Below are 20,840 nucleotides of genomic sequence, written 5' to 3' on the forward strand. Positions count from 1 at the left end.
TCCCCAACTGAAACTGTACGAATTAAATACTAACTCCCCTCTCCTCTTCTCCCAAGTCCCTTGCAACCAGCCACTATTCTGCTTTGTGTATGAATTTGATTGTTCTAAGTACCTCATGTAAGAGGATCAGACAATTTTTGTTCTTTGGTGACTGCCTTATTTCACTCACAATAACATCTTCAGGGTTCATCCATTTGTCACATATGTCAGAATTACTTTCCCTTTTAAGATGGTATGTAATCCACGTATTTATCTGCTCATCTGTCAATGTTTTCTTACTGTTGTTACTGTTTTTTGGTAACATTTTTTGTTTTTCTCAAGTATTCTTGACAGAGGTTGAATCTTAATCTGTGTAATTTCACTGTCACTGTTCCCAAGTCCAAACTACATATTTTCAAACTTCATTAAAAGGAAATTTTTTAAAAGTGCAAAGGATGATAGAAACAATTACCTGTATTAGAAACTTTTTTTTTAAGGAAACAATGTACCCTCTCACCTGATTATAGTTCCTGAAGTGGAAGCTAAAAATATAAAGTTAAGTTATGAAAAACATTATTCTGGTATCAAATATGGAAAATAGATATGAGGGTAGAATTAGATGGAAACACAATGACTTTTCAAAAGAAAAGACTAGATGTTAAGTCTCTTTGATTATATGTGAGACACTAGAGAATACAACCTGTGAGCCCAATCCTTTTGAAATAATGGAAATTTTATTGTGCTTGGACCATGAGGAAGAAATTATGTAGTACAGGTATAGTTTGGTGGTTTTGCTTTTGTGGACTTTGTGCAGCATTGACGAGAAAAGGGCTCTAAATGGGTAAATGAATTCCACTCCTATCACTTAACCTCCTTTGTTAACAGATAGAAGTTAGTTTAGTGACAATAGCTATTATTAGATGTTTGCTTTCTAATAACATGTCATTAATATGACTGATGCCTTGAAAATTGTAGTTAGGGGCTCCTTCCCACTAGGCACATTTTCCAAATTACCAAATTCTTTAGTAAATTTAAAATTCTCTGATCAGGCTTTCACATTATTTAAGTAGAATACATGTCCAGTGGTTTAAACAGAATCTCATAGATACTTAATCTGACTGAGCTGATTGTTGAGTCAGTCTGGCAGGACGGTGAGTCATACTTCGCTAACCAGCTCACAGACCAGCTGTTGATGTACTCAAGTCACTTTAGCCAGGAGTGAAGTACCAGAATAGAATAGAGCACCTTGGCTCTGATGCTTCCCTATCTTTTCCTTAAGAAAAAAAAAAAAAAAAGAATGTGAATTTCCCTTTCTTCCCTAGGTGTTTTGGGTTATAAGAAGCAGTATAAAACCGTTCCTTGTCATTTGAATCTTATAATATAGTTGTACAGATAAAATTTGCATGCCCAAAATTGAGAAGAGAACAAATTGCAGTATAAAGAGTAAATCCCTTTAGAGAATTAGAACCTGATGTAGACATTAAAACTAGAATTGGATGGTGGACAAAGTAGTGGAGACGTTTCAGAGTAAGGAGAATTGGGCTTGAATAAAATGGAGCCTAATAATGGAAGACAATGAGTAAAAAGTCAGGCACAACAGAGATGCTGTGTGACTGTTCCTGAAAGGAATTGAGTCTGATAGAGTTAGGAGTCTGAGAAGACAGATTTCTATGATGCAAAGTTGTGGAACTCTGGGAATGGAGTGGTAGCAATCTGGACAAGGTTCCTACCAGTGAGAGAGGAAAGGTAAATTTGACAGCCATTCCAGAAAAAGAAACTGTTGGACCAGGTAACATTAAAATGATGGTGTTAAGTAGAAGAAGAAGATTTTTCTAAAAAATTTTGTTGAGAAGTGGTACAAATATCCCAACTTGGGGAGGAATCTTAAGTTAATTTTAAATTAGTGAATCTGCGGAAATAACCAAATTAGGACCAAATTTTTAGGCTATCAGTGAACTGAAAAATGGGTAGTATGTACCCATACACATTCAGGTCTCATAACTTCTTTATATATGTAAAACTCTTAATATCAATTTTTTCCCATTAACTTCATTTCAAAGAGACTAGGTTAGTTTAACAGATTAAATTAATAAATCACATTTAGGGAACTGAAGTTGTTCTCCCATACAATTAAATAAGAATGTAGAATCTAAATTGCCTTGTGTGGTTAGGAAGATACAGCATGAGGGCAAGAACAGATTATTTCTTAGAATTAGTAGGTATTTATAAATATAAGTGTGTGGTATGCTGAGGAGAACTACATTTTAACATTTTAAGTTGTTATTGAATTAACTATTTAGCAAGTAGGTTAATTTTATAACATTTGAAAGTAACCTACCAGTGTGTAACTGAATGTTTCATGTTTCCCTTTAGTGTAACATGTAGTTGGATGCTGTGCCAAATGCCTGTGGCTTTCTCTTGGAACAGCAAAACATGTAACAAAAAGCAGTCAAGTAGGAAAAAAATTGCGAAAGAATATTTCTCTTAATAATGGTTAGAAGTTGTTTTAAGATATAATATAGTAGTGATAAAATTAGGAGAAATAGTATTCTTATACAGAGATGGACTATTATTTAGGTTTTGCTGAAGATAACTGAGGTGATTCTGCTTTCTTTGTTCTCCTATGCTTTATCTGCTCGTTATTACCCCTTTTTATGGTGAAATATTATATATTACATATATGTATGTATGTATGCAATAGTGAATAAAATCTAAGGTTACAGTTTAATGAATAATTAAATGTAGCATATTCACCCCCTAGATTGACACAATACCAGAAGCCTTCCCAACCCCACCACCTCATCCCACCACCTAGTAGTCATATTACCAATTTGTCTGTTTGTTTTTCTGCCATTTCTTACTGGTTTTTAGGAACTCCTTATGTTTTCTGGATATTAACCTTTTAGTCTCATACCAATTTTTTGTGTTGAAAATTTTGTTTCCTGCCTTGTGTTTGTTTTTTTTTTTTTTTTAAGATTTATTTATTTATTTATATAAGAACTGGGGTACAGGCCAGATGTGCGGGAGGGTGAGCGGATTCACCAGAGACAAAGCAGGGAACAGAACAGGCAGACTGATGAAATACACTGCTGAGGGGAGCAGCAGGCGCAACAGGAGAGTCTGCTGCACCGTGTGGGACCCTGGCCGGCCATCCGGGATCCAACCGGCGCTGCAGAGGCTGCGGACAGCTTCACAGCGTGGCGTTCAACCACCTGGGCCACCAGGGGAGGCCCTGCCTTGTGTTTTTGATGAACAACAAGAAATTCTGAATTCAAATGTAATATGATTCATCATTCTTTTCCCTTACAAATCCTTTTTTTTTTTCTTTCCTGTGGAAGTTTGCATATCTTTACTTCGATTTCTCCAAGGTAATTCATATCATTGATGCTGTTGCAAATGTTACATAATTTTCATGTTTCTTTTCTCTTACTAACATGTAGGAATAGATGTATGTTTTGTATCTACCAACCTTTACACATTTTTATTAATTCTAATAACTTCTGTGGGCATTTAGGATTTTTTTAAATACACAATTATTTTATTTGGAAGTAATGATAACTATTTCTTTTAACTCTATAGTTCATTAGTGCTTTTATTTTTAAACTTGCATCATTCCATTGGCTAGGACCTCTATCATAAAGTAGAATAAAAGTGATGATAATAGGTTTATCTAGCCTTATTGTCATATTCCAGTCTCAGAGTTTCATCAAGGATTGGATTAGCTGTGTTTTGGAAATGTTCTTTGTCAGGTTAGGTAAGGTTTATGTTCAGTCTTAGTTTAATAAAAATTTTCATCTCAGATATTGAATTTTATGAAATGATTTTTCTATATCTAGTGAGATTATTTTATATGTTTGCTCTTTAATTATTGATGTGATAAATTACATTAATTGATTTTCTAATGTTAATCCAACCTTGCATTTTTAGGCTGTATTTAACTTTATCATTTCTGTAGGTTGTTGAATTCAGTTTACTCATATTTTGTTTAAAAAACGTGAATCAATGACTGAGACCGGCCTTTTTATTCTTTGTTCTGTAGTGTCCTTGTTAGATTTTGATACTAGGTTATTTGGTCGAATAAAATAAGTTGGGGAATGTTTTTATCTTCTGAACTCTGAAAGAGCTTATTTAAAATTGGAGGGTTTTGTTGTTGTTTTCCCTTAAGCAATGATTGAATTCACCAGTGATGCCATCAGAGTTTAGAATTTTCTTTTTGACTACTTTTATTTCCTGTGTACGCTTGTTGTAAATCATGATGACATCTTTTTTTGTGCTTGTATTTGGCTGTGTCTGCTGCTTAAAATTACTTGTGGGAAATCCTTGAGACTTAGAATGAAGGTATTTTCCTTCAGAGGGAGTTTATGTTTGCTGCTTCTAAGATGTGTGAAGGTATCGCTAGCCCAGAAATATTTTAAAAGAATTTCACAGTTGAAGTTCCCTGGATTAGTAGTTCATGCAAACCCAAACTGCAAATCCCTGCCTACATTGGTCAAACTTCTTAAGGATATATATCCTGACCATCTTAACTACCATTGTTTATTTTGCTTGCTTCTGGGGTTAAAACAACATTCCCTGCAGTTCACTAGAGGTGAGATTAGGGTTTAGGTTTAAATAAGCTTACCTTTACAGTTTACCTTTATCTGGGGTTGTCACTCTTTGAGGTCCTAGTTTAATTTGGAAAGAGTTCCTTTGGTTTCTCCAGCTTTTCAGGAATCTGTGCTTTAACATTTCCCCATCCTGTGAGGCCACTGGAACCAAAGACCTAATCCCCTGAACTCTATTTGAAAATGTCCTCAGGGCCAGAGTGTCTTTAGGGGCATCCCACTATGTCTCTGGGTTCCCAATTCCTCCTAGAATTCTGTCTGATATTTGTTACCCACTTAACAAAATTATTTTAAGGTGATTTGGGCTTTTTTAATCTAAAGATATTCTTTTTTCAGTAGGATTGAAAAATCATCTGTCTTTACCAGATATAGTAATCTCCTTGATTCCCCCCTTAGTTTTCTAGTTGCCATTTTTCCTTCAGTTTCCATACTAATCACTTAGTTTCACAGACATTCATATATTGAGCCTATAATATGTGCCAAACATGGCACAAAACAGAGTTCAAGCTTTATTAAAACTAATATTGTAGTGGATTCTGGATTGTGGGAAAGTTGAGTCAGAGTTGTCTGGTACACAGAGTATTAGTGTCCTGTAAAATTTTAATGAATTGGGCATTGTCAGTAGTGCTCTTTCAGTGAGCTAAGGTGTTGACTTATTTGAATTGAAGCCTATATTCGTATAAACTTAACAACTTGTAGTATATTAGAATTCCAAGAAACATGATTTATGAAATGTTGGAGTAGAACTAAAATTTTAAACTTTAGCTGCTTCTGTTCTCCCAGTCATGTCTCAGAAAACATTTGCTGAGGGAGTAAACCAAGGCAGCTGTGCTTTACATTATGAATGACCTTCCCTTACTTGAACAGAGGTGGTTTGATTGGCCTGAGTACCTAAATCAAAGATACCAGTCAGAGATCAGCCACTGGCCAACCAGGTGTACCAGCAGTAGAAAGTTTTGTCCAGATAGAAACAATCAGATTTCTCACAGATCTCATTGGCTGGTTAAAAAAATATAGCTCTTGCTTTTAATTTGATGTACTCAGGATAGATAGGTGGACAGGTGGCTACTGTGTGGTATACATGGTAATAGGGATCATTAACAACACTCAAAACACATTTGGTGGTTAACCAGTTCAAAGAAGCAGACTTTGAAGAGTAAAGAGTAAGAGAAGAGGGACCTATGATCTAAGAATTACCCAAAGGTACGAGAAAGTGGAAGCTATGATGAGGTAGAAAAATTATTAAAGAGTTTAGGAGCAGAGACCAGCTAGTGGCTGGAAGCAAATATGGCACCAAAGGCTTGGTGCCTGAGGGGTTGTTGAGTCACAAAATGGCCGGAGCACTAGAATGAAGACCTGATATTCCCATCCCCTAGAACAACCTGTAACAGTTTTCCCTTCCCTAGCAACCTTGAGACCTAGACCTACTTGTGTTACTGTGATTTTATTCTTGGAATTCTATAAAAATTCTTATTCCCCTTATCAATTTCATGCTTATAACCAGTGTGTCTTCCCTACAACACATGTCTACATTTGCCAACCTACATCAGTACCCTGCAACCAGAAGAGACTGATAAGAGTTGAATTAATATCAGAGTACTACTTTTTTGTTAAAAAGTAGAAAATATTTTTGTAGCTATGTCTACCATTCCTCCACCACTCCCCCCCCTTTTTTGCATCTTTTAAACTCCTCTTTTAAGTTCAGCTGTATTCAAGTTGTTGTTATATAGCATCACAATGTATTTCTGTTAGTTATCCTGTAGTATCTATATACAAATGAATATGCATCCCTTGTTATTGATACTCTTTTGGAAAGGATGTTTCCCATTCCCCAATGTGCGTACTACTAATCTCCAATACTATTTGAGGAAATCAGTCTGGCTTTAATGGAGATGTCTGTTTTTATTATTCCTTTCTCCATTGATTGTGTTCATCTATCCCTATAGTCATCAGTTCTTTTTTCTTCCTCACTGTTCCCTTTTCTTTCTTTAAATACTTCATTGATATAAGTAAATTTATGATTTTTAGTTGGAAATGGAAATTGTGGCCATTTTATTGTGAAAATTGGTCGTCTTATTTGAGGAGATAGGGAACTAGCATATATAATTGTGTGTCCAGGATTATCTGCAAGCAACTGCATACTATTTTTTTTGCCTGCCACACTTCAAATAATTGTATGGTGAACTGTTTAAATAGTAAATCTTACATCGTTTCAAATCTGACAGAATGTCTAAGAATATTTTGAGTTTTTGTGAAGCTCTGCTGCTTTATTATCAAAGAATGTTAACTGTACATCATACTGCTCAATTCATCTTTGAAACTATTTTTATTTGCTTTCCTTGCTCTATGAAAGAGCCCTCCTGTTAAAGCTGTGTTTATGGGAAGTAACTATACCTTAACTGTGTGGGAAGGTTTTTCCTGTTTGTTTTGTTTCTTTCTTTTTAGGTCTAGAGAGGAGGGAGAAAGTTTGTTAACAGAAAAGTATTGTTTTTATTTTAGGTAAAACACTTCACTGAACTTGTAGTCTTTAAATTGAACACTACATTAGCACCTGGCTGAGACTTGACTAGCTATAGAGTATGAGACTGTTTAGATAACTCAGTATGTTGGACATTGGGATTATACTTTAGTTTAATTGGAGACTAGTATGGTTAGGATTCTGAGTTGTAACAACTGTGCTACTGCTAGACCTTAAATACCTTGAGTCTATTTGTGGAATGCTGTGCTTATTTTTTAAATTCAGGTTTTTTTTAAAAAATCACAGATCTTTGAGGTTTGTTAGTTCATTTGCTTGTAGTGGAAGGACTACCTTGGCTGTCTAGAGACAGAGAACTGCTTATCCTTTTTAACATCTCCCATGAAAGACGCCTCACAAATCATTTTTGGTTGTTTATTTACATTTTTCACTATTTAAAATACTGATTTTTTCCTAAGAGTTTCTTTGTTTTAGTCTTCAGGATTCAGAATACTTTTTAGAGAAAGACTTTATATACATATTTTATAGGCATGAGAACAACTGGTTGGCACCTTCATTCTCCAGGTAATGTAATTTCAGCTGCTATCTTTGTATTCTTAAGTTACAGTACTTAGAGCTATTGTCTTGTTCCTGTTGTGCCAAGTTCTTAAAGTGTAGAGGAAGTAGCTAGAGTCTTATGTTATAGATGAAAGTGAGAGTAGAGGAAAGTAGCTACTCAGGCAGCTGTTATTACTAAGACATGCAAATGATGATAAAAACTGAACCTGGGAGGGAAGCAGTGGAGATAAAAATGGCAGGATGAACCTGATAGCCTGTGGAGTAGGACCTATATTATTACTGTTCACCAATTCCTAGAAGTATAAAGGCTGTGGTCACTAGGGTATCTGGCATATTCCCTGCAGCTCCACCCCACCCCCCCACCCCCGCCCCCGCCCGGTCACTTGAATCTCATCCTTCTAGAGCAATTCAAAGTTAGGACCTTTGCTGAAAGACTAATTTAAAAGAAATATCAACCTCTTTCCTTGCCCTTTAACATTACATTCTTTGTTACATGTCTTTTCCGTTGGTACATGTTTGTTGTTAGTCTGTAGATACGTGACTTGATTTGTGTGTGTTTGTGTGTTGATCTTGTATCTGTGACTCTGCTGAACTTACTAGTTCTAGGGTCTTCCTTTTTTTTTTAAGATTCATTGGTTTTCTATGTAGACAACCATGTCATCTGAAGATGACAGCTTTATTTCTTCCTTTCCAATTAGTATGCGTTTCTTTCTTTTTCTTGCCTTATTGTGGTGTCTGTCACATCTTTTTTTATTCTTATCTCTTACTCTGGCCATCAGTGATTAGAAATCATAATTATTGGACAGATTGACCTTTACCTAGAATACTTACCAGGATTGGTGATTTCCTTATGCAAAGGTTTTTAATTATGATGCAGAGTCTTAAATTGTTATGGTGTTTTTTTTTGTTTGTTTGTTTATTTCTTCTTGAGTCATTTTGGAAATTTTTATTTTTCTAACAAATGTAGTTATGAGTTTTTTAATTAAAGTTTTTTATGGTCTTTCATCTTGTAAATCTGTTTTCTATATTTGTTCCTTTTTTCACTGTACAGTATGTACCCATGTAGTTTGTAACCCCAAGCTATTATGCTGTTGAAGGTTTTTGGTCTTGCTGTTGTGGTGGGTGTACACACTGAAGTGCACAACACTTCTCTCTCTGACTGCCACCTCACCTCCATTCTTTTTTAATTTGCTTTCTAAGTCTGTGTACTTGGTAACAGGACAATAAAGTTTGCTTAAAAAGCGTGTCAGTTCAGAGTATGTGCAGAACACCGGCTTTAAGTATTCTCATCTGAGAACTTCAGCTTTGTTACAGTGTTTCTTGTAGGTGGTATCAACTAAATATTAATATGAATATATTTTTTCATCCTATCTTTTTCTCAGTTTTTGATAGGGGAGATATTAATTCATTTGTGTTAATACTCAGAAGATTTTTCAATGATCATATTTTGTAAAAATAAATAGTATGTTATATGGCAATTTATAACAACTGAAGTGTATAACTTGGAGTTCCTCCTATATAAATTAGTTAAAATACTTCTCTTGACTAATTAGTTTTCTTAAATGGTTAAAAGGTAGCTTTATTTGCCTTTACTTGTTCCTTTTCCTTCCCAAATATCTTTCTAGGGGTTGAATTAATTTAGAGATATTTAAATTTTTCTTTTTTCTTATGTTAGTAGAAAATCTAGATCAAAAAATAGAAGTTGTCCTGTTGTATTTTTCTTTTTTCCCCTTGGATTCATCATGCACTGTCAGGTTATTTGAAGAATTTTAGTTTTCTTCAGGTCTAAAATTTGGCATAGATGACAGTAGGATCCTTGAGTTTTGTAAAGGGAAGGTAAAATATATTCTGGGTAATTTCAGTTGAAATGTAAAAGGGAATTGTTAAAAAAAAAATCCTATATTAGTCCGTTAGAGTCTTTGTATTTCTTGTCATACTAAACTGCTGGGCCTATAAAATTGTTACCTTTCCTACAAAAAGAAATGGCCCAGATTACTGCTACTCACTTATCCATTGGTAACTGAATGTTCTTTGTAAATTATTAACAGGATCACAATGATTTCTCTGTTAAGGCAGTTTCCCATTCAGATTTTTTTTATTTTTCTGGATTAAGACTAACCAGCATAGTGATCGATTCTCTGAATTCCTCAACCAAGAGTAGTTTTGTTTTGTTGAGTTTTCTTTGTTTTGAACTGCCTTTTGGTACCCTCCACTATATAGGCAATGTTGACACTATTAATCACTAACAATTGCAAGGCTTACAGTACAATTGCTTGATATGCTAACCAAAGTAGACTCCCTGGAGGTGGGAGATAAAGACAAGGCTAATTCACCAACAATCTCTCTCTAGACAAAGAACAGCTTTGCTTTTTGCTACTATCACCAACTCATACCTTCTCTTGTCTATGGTAAACTCAACTCTGCTTACCTTATGTCATGTTATTCTCTTAAAAATCCATGTAGGAGAGTGGTATTTGTTCTCTTTTTATATGGAAAGGCCAGGACTTAGATTGCACACGGCTCATGAGTGCTTGAATTTGATTTTAGACTTCTGAAACTAAAGCACATGTTCTTTGTGTTCCGCCATGGTCTGCCAATAATGCTGGCCAGATAAGCAGCATTTTAGTCAATGATATATTTGTTAATATATTGCATATCATGGTTAAGTAGTCTAGATAGACTGAAGAAGAGAGGAGAGGAGTTTAATTGGACCATAGCCTTCATTTTTATGCACAATTAGTCTTAAAATTTGTTGAATTATATTTATTTCTAAAAAAGTGTAGATTAAGTACCATTGACGAAAACTCCTCCTTTTAATAAGCCAAGCAGGTGTGTTAAAAGGGGGAAGGGGTCCCATGAAACTGCACATGCCCAAGGAGGGGAATGAATGATTAACCCCAAAAACTGCCATCCTTGGAAAATGGCCCCCGTTGTAAATGGAATACTAGCGGCCCACCTCTTTCACTTCTACATTCTCTTAAGTACTTAAAAATTATCAGTCAATGTTAAGATATTTGATATGAGCCAAATTCATATGTGTGTGTTATGAAATAAATTCAAATTCACTATTATTAAATAAAAGTAATTATCATTAAGAAAAATGGAATGAACTTCCTGGGAACCATTTCATTTATTTTCTTTTGTAATAGAGACTCTTCCTGTAGCCTTGAATTTTATTAGATATGTAAATTTTTGTAGTTATGGAACTTCTAATTCTGATTTATAGCTCACCTCTTTAATATCATTTTTCAGTTTTAAATCAGGATTGTCCTTGGGTGAAAGAACGACTTCTCAGAAATTTGCTTTGTGTAGATTTGAGGATAACTACACAGGTGTAGAAATGTGAAAGATTTTAATGGATTGTGGGAATCAATACAATTGAAATCTAATGGATTTTCATCCCCATATATGTGACTTTTTAGAAGACCATAAGTTAGTAAAGTTGTAATTTAGCAAAGAGTTTCAGCTGAACACTTTTCAAAAAATTTAACAAAAACCTCAAATTGACTTTGTAAATATTAAGATAGTTGAAATGCCTTCCTGATTCTTTTGTAGGCCCTTGTATGAATCACTATCCATATTCCTTCTTTCCCATTATTACAGCCTCCTACATAGCATTCCCCATGTCAAGAAAAAGCTACTTTCTATCCCCAAGCAGTGTGGAAAGCATTTTAGTCTTTTTTTTTTTTTTAATTAGAATACTTTGCAATCTATTGAATGGAAACAGTTTCCAGTTGAGGAGTAGAGAAATCAGTTAATTTCATGTAGTATCTGTGAAACTGAAGCGAAGTTTCAGTATTAGAAACTGTCCTCTACAATCTGGCTAGTACAGATGTTTTCTGCATGTCCTACTTGTTTAAACAATTTACAAAGAACTGTAAAAGGAGATAAGTGGTTTTAAGTTAGGTTGTTTTCTAAAACAGTCATTTTTAAGGTATGATTTGCTTGTCAGAGAAATATTTTAAGATAGCTACAAAATTTACCTTTTGTAAATTTTGAGAGAAGAGAGAGACTTCTGGACTTCTTGAATATTACTGTTGTAGTGTCTAAAGTGGTATTGTTTATAATTTTACATAGTTTGGACCAGGGTCAGCAAATATTTTCTGTGAGGGTCAGATTAGAAAATATTTTAAACTTTGTTGGCTGCATATGGTCTCTGTCAAATGTTCTTTGTGGGTTTTTGGTTTTGCTTTTTTGTCCCTTTAAAAATGTAAATAACGTTCTTGAGGTCCATACAAAAATCAGCGACAAGCCAGCATATTTCACAGGCTATCGTTTATTGACCCCTGTTCTAAATCAGTACTGTCCAATGGATATATAATTTAAACAATATATGTAATATAAAATTTTTTAGAGTTCACATTTAAAAAATAATAAAGCAGGGCCTCCCCTGGTGGCGCAGCGCTTGAGCTCTGGGCTGTGAAGCTGCCTGCAGCCTTTGTAGCGCCGGTTCGATCCCCGGCCACTGGGGAGGGTCCCACATGGCGTCTCCTGCCGCACCCGCTGCTCCCCTCAGCAGTGTACTTGTCATTCTGCCTGCTCTGCTCCCCACTCTGGCTCTGGTGAATTCTCTCACCCTCCCGTGCTTCTGACTGTACCCAGTGCTTGTATAAATAAATAAATAAATCTTTTAAAAAAATTGCTTTAAAAAAAGTTAAAAAGCAGATGAAATTAATTTTAATAATATACTAAACCAGTTTTATCCAAATTTTCATTTCAATATGTGATATTAGCCACATTTAAGGGCTCAATATCTACATGTATTGGACAGCATGGCTCTAGGCCAGAGCTACTCAAATATAGGCCTCAAACTTTGCAAACTTTGCAAACCTTCCCAGAACTCAAAAAATAAACATTTAAAATATTTCATAGTGATTTGGCAATTATTTTGTGTCTCTTTAATAAGAAAATTGGCATTTATGTTTCATGTTTTTTTTACATTTCATTTTCTAGTCATTTGTCTTATTTTATCTTAATTTATCTTATCAGTCTGTGAAATTAAAAAGAATTGGTTCTTCCTTATGGATAATTTAAGAAGCATTGCTCTGTATGTTCTGATTCTGTAAGCCTTTTGTATACATGACAAAAATAAAAATAAGTGGTGATAAGGTTGTGATAGTGTTATAGGACAGGGAGAGGGGCAGCCCAAGCCCCGCAAACCTGCCTATTCTAAATGGGTTCTGCCATCCGCCGCATCAACACAAAACATATGAGACTTTAATGGGAAGGAACTTTAATAAAACTAGGAAACAATACAGGTAAGGCAAAGAGTCTAGTTTCTAAATGAAGCACCCAAAGTTACCCGTCCCCTCGTGGGTAAAAGTCCATCCATATGGGATCGGCCCAGAGCAAGGCCCCAAAGCCTGCCACAAGTCTAAAGCATCTTCCAGTGGGGACCCACAGAAAAGAGTCAGAAACAACCAGACAAGCCCGGAAGGAAAAGAGCAAAATCAACATCAAGATAAAAGCTGCCATTGTCACCTCCCCATGGGTCTCACCCACATCTATGTCACCCCGTCCATGACCAAAAGACAAGCGCAGCTTCTTCACGTGTCTCTAGGCTCCATGTGCCTCCTCCAGGTCTCCTGGCTCCATCCTGCTTCCTTCCTCAGTCTCTTCTTCTGCTTCTCCTCTTCCTGCTCAGCTCCACCCTCCCTTGGGTGGGGCAGGGAACCTCCCCCTTTCCTGGGGACCACCCTGTTACAATAGTTTCTTTGTACTATTCACTTCCCACCAGGCATTACCAAACTTGTGTCCTTTCACTTGTCTCCTTCAGGGCTACAGTTCAAACCTAGGCCAGTGGTTTTCTTGCTCTACTCTGGAATAACTTACAGAGTTTTTTTAAAAAATACAAAGTAGTGTCTAGGCCCAACTCCAAGCCAATTAAATTTGAATCTGTTTGAAGAGGGCCTGTACCTCATGTAGTTTTAAAAGGTGTTTATAATATGCAGCCAGCATTATGATGTGGATCCCTCATCCCAGAAAACTTTTTTGTTTCTTCATTTGAAATGAATCAGTGATTTGGATGGGGTAATTTCTGTGTAGTACCATTTGTTCTCTTTAACAATGAAAAAGGTAACTTTACAGTTATACATGTCATATTAAACATTGGCCTTTTAACATTAATCCCTCCTCCTGGAACCTTACTGAAATTAAAAAGAATTTGAAAAGTTTGAGGCATAAGCCCACAAATTAAAAAAAAACAAACAAAGGAGAGAGGAGTAGTATGCCTGATGGCATATTACAAATTTTTGGTAGACGTAGGTAGCTAGAAATTAACAGAACTGAGAAAGCTGTGCCTAAAAAAGAGGATGTTCAAAGGAAGCAAACAAATTTATACTGCTGACCCAGAAATTAGATTGACCAGCTACCTCAGAAGGTAAGGATGAAGCATGGAGTGAAAACGGGAATGGTTGAAAGTCTGTGTGTTTCAGACTCCTGTGTGTCTTCCTTTCCTCTGAGCAGCCTGGAGACAGTCCTTCATGGTAGATAAAATTAGAGCTTGCTCCTACTCTGGCTCTGGTGAATTCTCTCACCCTCCCGCACTTCTGACTGTACCCAGTGCATGTATAAACAAAAAACAAACAAACAAATAAATAAATAAATAAAGCATGCCTCTATTTAAAAAAAAAAAAAAATTAGAGCTTGAAGAAATTTAAGAAGTTCATTCATAGCTGATGTTGGAGTATCTTTTGAAAATAAGGATACATTTTGAAAAATAGGGACTAAGCAAAAGACTAAATATTGAGGTTAAGACCCCAGTATTCTCCTGTTCTCAGAACACAGCAATCAGGTATGTATGCTTCAGACAGGCAGCTGAAACATTTTTCTCTTGGATAATTCCCCAGCCAGGAAACAAAGCTTACAGACATGGACTTTTAGGGATTCCTTAATGAAAAACCAGTCAGTGCCTCATTACTGTGCAGTAATACTAACCAGTTGACCAGCACACACACCCCACCCCACCCCATACAGACACCTTCTGATCAGCACATTAGTGCTGATGCACCACCAGCGATTGTCAGACACTGGACAAAATCAATTAGAAACAAACCTAAAGAGAGCAAAGGTACTGAGAAGAAACAAGTGAAAAAAAAAGTTAAATGTTATGATAAGGAAGAATATATTTTAAAAATTTGTGTCCCAAATATATAAGCTACCACATCCAAACAGCTAGAATAGGATGATTTTAAAAGGAACATCTAGAGAGCAAGAAAATGGTCTTGGAAATTAAAACTGTAATAGAAAACTTATAAATGCAATAGAAGTGTTAGAAAGTGATACCAAACGTTATCTGTGAGAAAGTAGAAAAGAAAAGGAATGGAATGGTGAAGAGAAAATATATAATAAAAATAGGATTCTAAGATATCTAGTATCTAATGAAAAGGACTTTCAGAAGGGAGGAAAGAGGCAGTGGGAAGGACATTGAAAGGACCCAGTACAATGTATGGTGAAAAAGGCCCACACTAAAGATAAAGAAAAGAAGCTACGAAGACTGGGAATTGGTGTATCATTGGACATTTTACACTAGAAGCTACTAGAATAGTAGAATAATGCCACTCAAAATTCTGAGGGTAAGTTATTTCCAACCTAGAAATTTTATTAACCAATAACAATATGAGTTTGTTGTCTGGAAATGATGAGGACAGTAACAGCAGAAACAACTTTTAAAAAGATTTTAGTCATTTTCTCTGAGAGAGGGAATCAAGGATAGAAAGAGTATAGTGGGGAATGCTGTTTTTCTATAGCATTTAACCTTTGAAACTATAAATATATGAATTTATACTTTATATGAATTAGGTAAAAATAAAAAAAAGCAACTTCAAAATAAAGAAATGGGAAGGAAACTAGACTAGAATGACCTCTAGGATATTGGCAGAGTACCTCTACAAAGATTTTGATGTCACCAAAAATGTGGAATTAAGCTGTAAACAACAGGAGTATGAGCGAAAACAAGAAACCTTCATGTAAAAAAAAAAAAAATAAGAGTAAATGCTGGGCCTCCCTGGTGGCGCAGCGGTTGAGCGCTGGGTTGCGAAGCTGCCCGCAGCCTCTGCAGCGCCGGTTCGATCCCCGGCTGCTCCCCGGCCACCGGAGGAGGGTCCCACATGGCGCGCAGACCTCTCCTGCCGCCCGCTGCTCCCCTCAGCAGTGTACTTCGGTCCTTCTGCCTGCTCTGCTCCCCGCTCTGGCTCTGGTGAGTTCTCTCACCCTCCCGCGCTTCTGACTGTACCCAGTGCATGTATAAAAACAAAACAAACAAATAAACAAACAAATAAATAAAACATGCCTCTAAAAAAATAAATAAATAAATAAATAAAGAGTAAATGCTAAGAAGATACAGTAAGTTCAGTTAATGTAAACCGTTTTTAAAAAAGGCTTATACAAAAAAGATTTTTGCAAAGGGGAAAAGGCAAAATGTTGATAGTTTAATAGGATTTACCAGTTCCATATAATGAATTTTATTAGAACACTTACCAACTGCCATGCAAATTCCTATGTTCTGAACAGTCTGCTTTAATAAAGAATAATCTGAAAGTACATTTCATGATTTCATAGACATAAATTCTCTGTGTTGGCATTGTCATTATTCTAAGAGTTTTACTAGTCCAAAAGCCCTTTGTGTAAAAAACTATCCGAAAGATACATAATTCATTTAAAGAAAGTTTATTCTTTATTGTTCTCTTAACCCTAGTCAACTTCTTGAAATTGCAAGTATTTATGACAAAGAGGATTAGTCAAAGCTATGGATGTATCAACTCTAATGGATCAACTCTAATGACTTTCACCACTGTCAGAGAAAAAAAAAAACTCAAAAAAAATAAATAAAAGTTAAAAAAAAAAGAATTATTGCTATTTAAAAAAAAAAGAAAAAAAATCTCAAATAGTTTTCCAGTATTGATTCTAAGCTGTGAAAAATACTACATACATAGTGAGATAATAAACATGAACAAAAAATTCTGGGGGTAAAAATACAGTAGTTATTAAACGGCAACATAGAAAAAGAGACCTTTTTTTTAAAAGAGTTCTGTCATACTGTAGCAAAACTGGTTGAATCTTAAGTTTAGGTTTTTCCATTTCTTCTAATGTTGACTTACAGGTTATTAAATGAGACAATGTGCCTGGTGATGTTGTAATCTTGAAATAATCTCCTTGTTGAGTGCCATAAACTGCTTTAGATCATTTTATTTTAAGGAGCAAGAATAAAGGTGCCAACTAGATATTTTGGTTTTGTTTTGTTAATTACAGCAGTATCACAGCTTTTTTCTATTACTAAGTTATATCCAAACTCTTCCACGGTTAAGAATTGGGACGTTTAAAGACACTTCACCATTTATTATATTCTCTTTCCAAATATTATGTTCTCTTTCCTCCATATTTACCTTTCTTTTCAAACTGCTTCTTCACAATCATGGATAAAAATTGACACATTAGGGTTAAGAGGGAAGATACAGAATTTTTTTTTAAAGATTTATTTATTTTATACAAGATCCGGGGTACAGGCCAGATGTGCGGGAGTGTGAGAGGATCCACCAGAGACAGAGCGGGGAACAGAACAGGAAGATTGACTAAATACACTGCTGAGGAGAGGTTTGCTGCGCCATGTGGGACCCTTGCCGGCTGGCTGGGATCGAACCTGTGCTGCAAAGGCTGCAGACAGCCTCACAGCACGGCGCTCAACCGCCTGCACCACCAGGGGAGGCCCAGATACAGAATTTTTACAAGTGTTTGACCTATGAGCTTTAGATAAGAGGGCAGTGATTGGTAACAGAAATTGGGAAGATTACCACTTTAACATTTAAATGTTTCTAAATTAAAATTAGTGTGTTACACAACTGTGGTCCTAATTATGTTTTAAGAAGTTGAATACACAACAGTACTTTCAATGATACATTTCAACAATATAGAACATACTTTCCCCTTTGTAATATTGAGGCAGTAATCAAATTATTCAAAGTAAAAAGACAAAGTCAATGTGATTATGAAATTAGGTTGAGGAAATGAAACCAGTTTTTCTGAGAGGGTTGTTTCCGTTCCCAAATTTCTTTTGAATATTCATCTGAAAGGAAATGAGGACATGCTTGATTAATGGTGGCGTGCAATGTAAGGTGAATTCTTACCCGGTGTCACTGAACTATCCAATGAGAAGGGGAGTAAGCACTGCCATTTCTGTGTTCACATACCACTTCGGTTAACTTACTTTTCTTCTTTTCCTGTCTGTCTTTAGATCTTATAACCAATGGATAAAGTGGGGAAAATGTGGAATAACTTCAAGTACAGGTGTCAGAATCTCTTCAATCATGAGGGAGGAAGCCGTAGTGAAAACGTGGACATGAACTGCAACAGATGTTCATCTGTCAAAGAGAAAAACATCAGTGTAGGAGACTCAACTCCTCAGCAACAAAGCAGTCCCTTAAGAGAAAATGTTGCCTTACAACTGGGATTAAGCCCTTCAAAGAATTCTTCAAGAAGAAACCAAAACTGTGCCACTGAAATTCCTCAAATTGTTGAAATAAGCATTGAAAAGGATAATGATTCATGTGTCACCCCAGGAACAAGACTTGCAAGAAGAGATTCCTACTCTCGTCATGCCCCATGGGGTGGGAAGAAAAAACATTCCTGTTCTACAAAGACACAGAGTTCATTGGATAATGATAAAAAGTTTGGTAGAACTCGAAGTGGATTTCAGAGGAGAGAGAGGCGATATGGCGTCAGCTCTGTGCATGACATGGACAGCGTTTCCAGCAGGACTGTAGGAAGTCGCTCTCTGAGACAGAGGTTGCAGGACACTGTGGGCTTGTGTTTTCCCATGAGAACTTACAATAAGCAGTCCAAGCCCCTGTTTTCAAATAAAAGAAAAATACACCTTTCTGAATTAATGCTAGAGAAATGCCCTTTTCCTGCTGGCTCTGATTTAGCCCAAAAATGGCATTTGATTAAACAGCATACAGCGCCTGTGAGTCCACATTCAACATTTTTTGATACGTTTGATCCATCCTTGGTTTCTACAGAAGATGAAGAAGATAGGCTTAGAGAGAGAAGGCGGCTTAGTATTGAGGAAGGGGTTGACCCCCCTCCCAATGCACAAATACATACATTTGAAGCCACTGCACAGGTTAATCCATTATATAAACTGGGACCAAAGTTAGCTCCTGGAATGACTGAAATAAGTGGGGACAATTGTGCAATTCCTCAAGCTAATTGTGACTCAGAAGAGGACACAACCACCCTGTGTTTGCAGTCACGTAGGCAGAAGCAACGTCAGGTATCTGGAGACAGCCATGCCCATGTTAGTAGACAGGGAGCTTGGAAAGTCCATACACAGATTGATTATATACACTGCCTAGTGCCCGATTTGCTTCAGATTACAGGTAATCCCTGTTACTGGGGAGTGATGGACCGTTATGAAGCAGAAGCCCTTCTTGAAGGAAAACCTGAAGGTACATTTTTGCTCAGGGACTCTGCGCAGGAGGACTACCTCTTCTCTGTGAGCTTCCGTCGCTACAACAGATCCCTGCATGCCCGAATTGAACAGTGGAACCACAACTTTAGTTTTGATGCTCATGACCCATGTGTATTTCACTCCTCCACTGTAACAGGACTTTTGGAACATTATAAGGACCCCAGTTCTTGCATGTTTTTCGAACCATTGCTTACTATATCACTAAATAGGACTTTCCCTTTTAGCCTGCAATATATCTGCCGTGCAGTGATCTGCAGATGCACTACATATGATGGGATTGATGGGCTCCCTTTGCCATCAATGTTACAGGATTTTTTAAAAGAATATCATTATAAACAAAAAGTTAGAGTCCGCTGGTTAGAACGAGAACCGGTTAAAGCAAAGTAAATATTCCTGTCCCCAAAGGGCATTAACTAGGTCTGTTTTTATGTGCATCAGACAGTACACATATAGCAAGCACACATATCAGTGTTAGGTTTTTTTCAGTACAGTATGTAAGCTTAGTGTTAGTATCTGTCAGATGTCAGATGCCGGATGCAATCTGCTGTTACTCAGATAAACGTGGTGCCTATTGAGACAACAGAGATAGAACTACAGGTATTCAGTAAGGCTGCAAAAACATTTTTGCCAATTTAATTGACAGGTTGGTTTTTCATGGCTGTAGTTATTAAGTGAGGCGACTCTGGGGCATTTGCTATGAAGAATTCTATTTCTTACTAAAGAACAAATTATTAATATTGGATGAGTATTTCAACAATGTGACTGTTTGAAATTATTATTTTTTCTAAGAATTTTCTATAACCTTCCATACATAGTGATGTTTGTAGTTACTATAAAATCAAGCTTTGAAAGTCCAAAAAATAAAGACTGCCTTCCTTTAAAAAAAAAAAAAATTGCAATTTCCTGGCCATGGGCATAGTGCAGTTCATGTAAGTGTTGATAGAGTTTATCCTCAGTCTCCTTTTCTCCTCTGCAAAAGGCACTGTTAAGTACACCAGATTTTCTAAATAATGTTCTTAAAGTTTCAAACTTAAAAATTGGTAGAATTTTATTTAAAGACCTTTGTTGTTTTTTTTTTTGTTTTGTTTTGTCTTTAATGAGTGCATTGACTTAAAAAACATATTTGGAATAGCTGCTGCAGTGTAGTCCTGGGTGTGATTTTTTAAGTTCTAATCGTTGACTCATTAAAGTTGGATCTTTTCCTATGCCCATGATGAGTTTGTGAACCATGAAGAACATGAAACTAGAATATGCCCAAACAAGTCAGAATAATAACTACAAGTGGTTGCTGATGTTGAGATCGTTGTTAAGCTGTAATTAATAATTTGGATGGCAGTATTTTATCTCTTTGTTGTAACTCTCATAGCTGAATTGCTTAAGTACAATTTATAGAATTTCAGTGCAGTTAATTTTTAATGGAAAATTTGAAACTTAAATTGCAGATTTAAAAGGTACTGTATAACCGTTGTGTCTGTAAATAACTTAGCACCTTTTTGTCACTTAGAATAGTATGCAATACTACTTGAGTGAACTATTTTGGAAGTAATACCAAGTTCTAGTGTTTGCTTCTTAGTAATGAACTGAATTTACAGTTCTGTCCTAGACATTTTGCACTAAAGTAGTCTAATCCATCCTTGTGTCTTTTTGTTAATGTGCTCTGTACCACTGGTGAGTGCTCCTTAGTTTCCTTACCTGCTGCTACAGAAGGTTATTTTACATCCCAATGGCTATTGCCAATGCCACAAAAAAAGAAAAGCTA

General features: G+C 36.0%; 1 protein-coding gene across 1 annotated transcript; it reads left to right on the forward strand.

Annotated features, from left to right (window-relative positions):
- Positions 1-17,857: 17,857 nt before the first annotated feature.
- SOCS5 (suppressor of cytokine signaling 5) lies at positions 17,858-19,468 on the forward strand (the record flags this gene model as incomplete). The annotated part of the gene is made up of 1 exon (XM_084235334.1): positions 17,858-19,468. The coding sequence occupies one exon, from the start codon at positions 17,858-17,860 to the stop codon at positions 19,466-19,468; it is 1,611 nt and encodes a 536-aa protein (XP_084091460.1).
- Positions 19,469-20,840: the final 1,372 nt, after the last annotated feature.

This window comes from Talpa europaea (genome assembly GCF_964194135.1).
Source record: "Talpa europaea genome assembly, chromosome: 6".
NCBI lineage: Eukaryota > Metazoa > Chordata > Mammalia > Eulipotyphla > Talpidae > Talpa > Talpa europaea.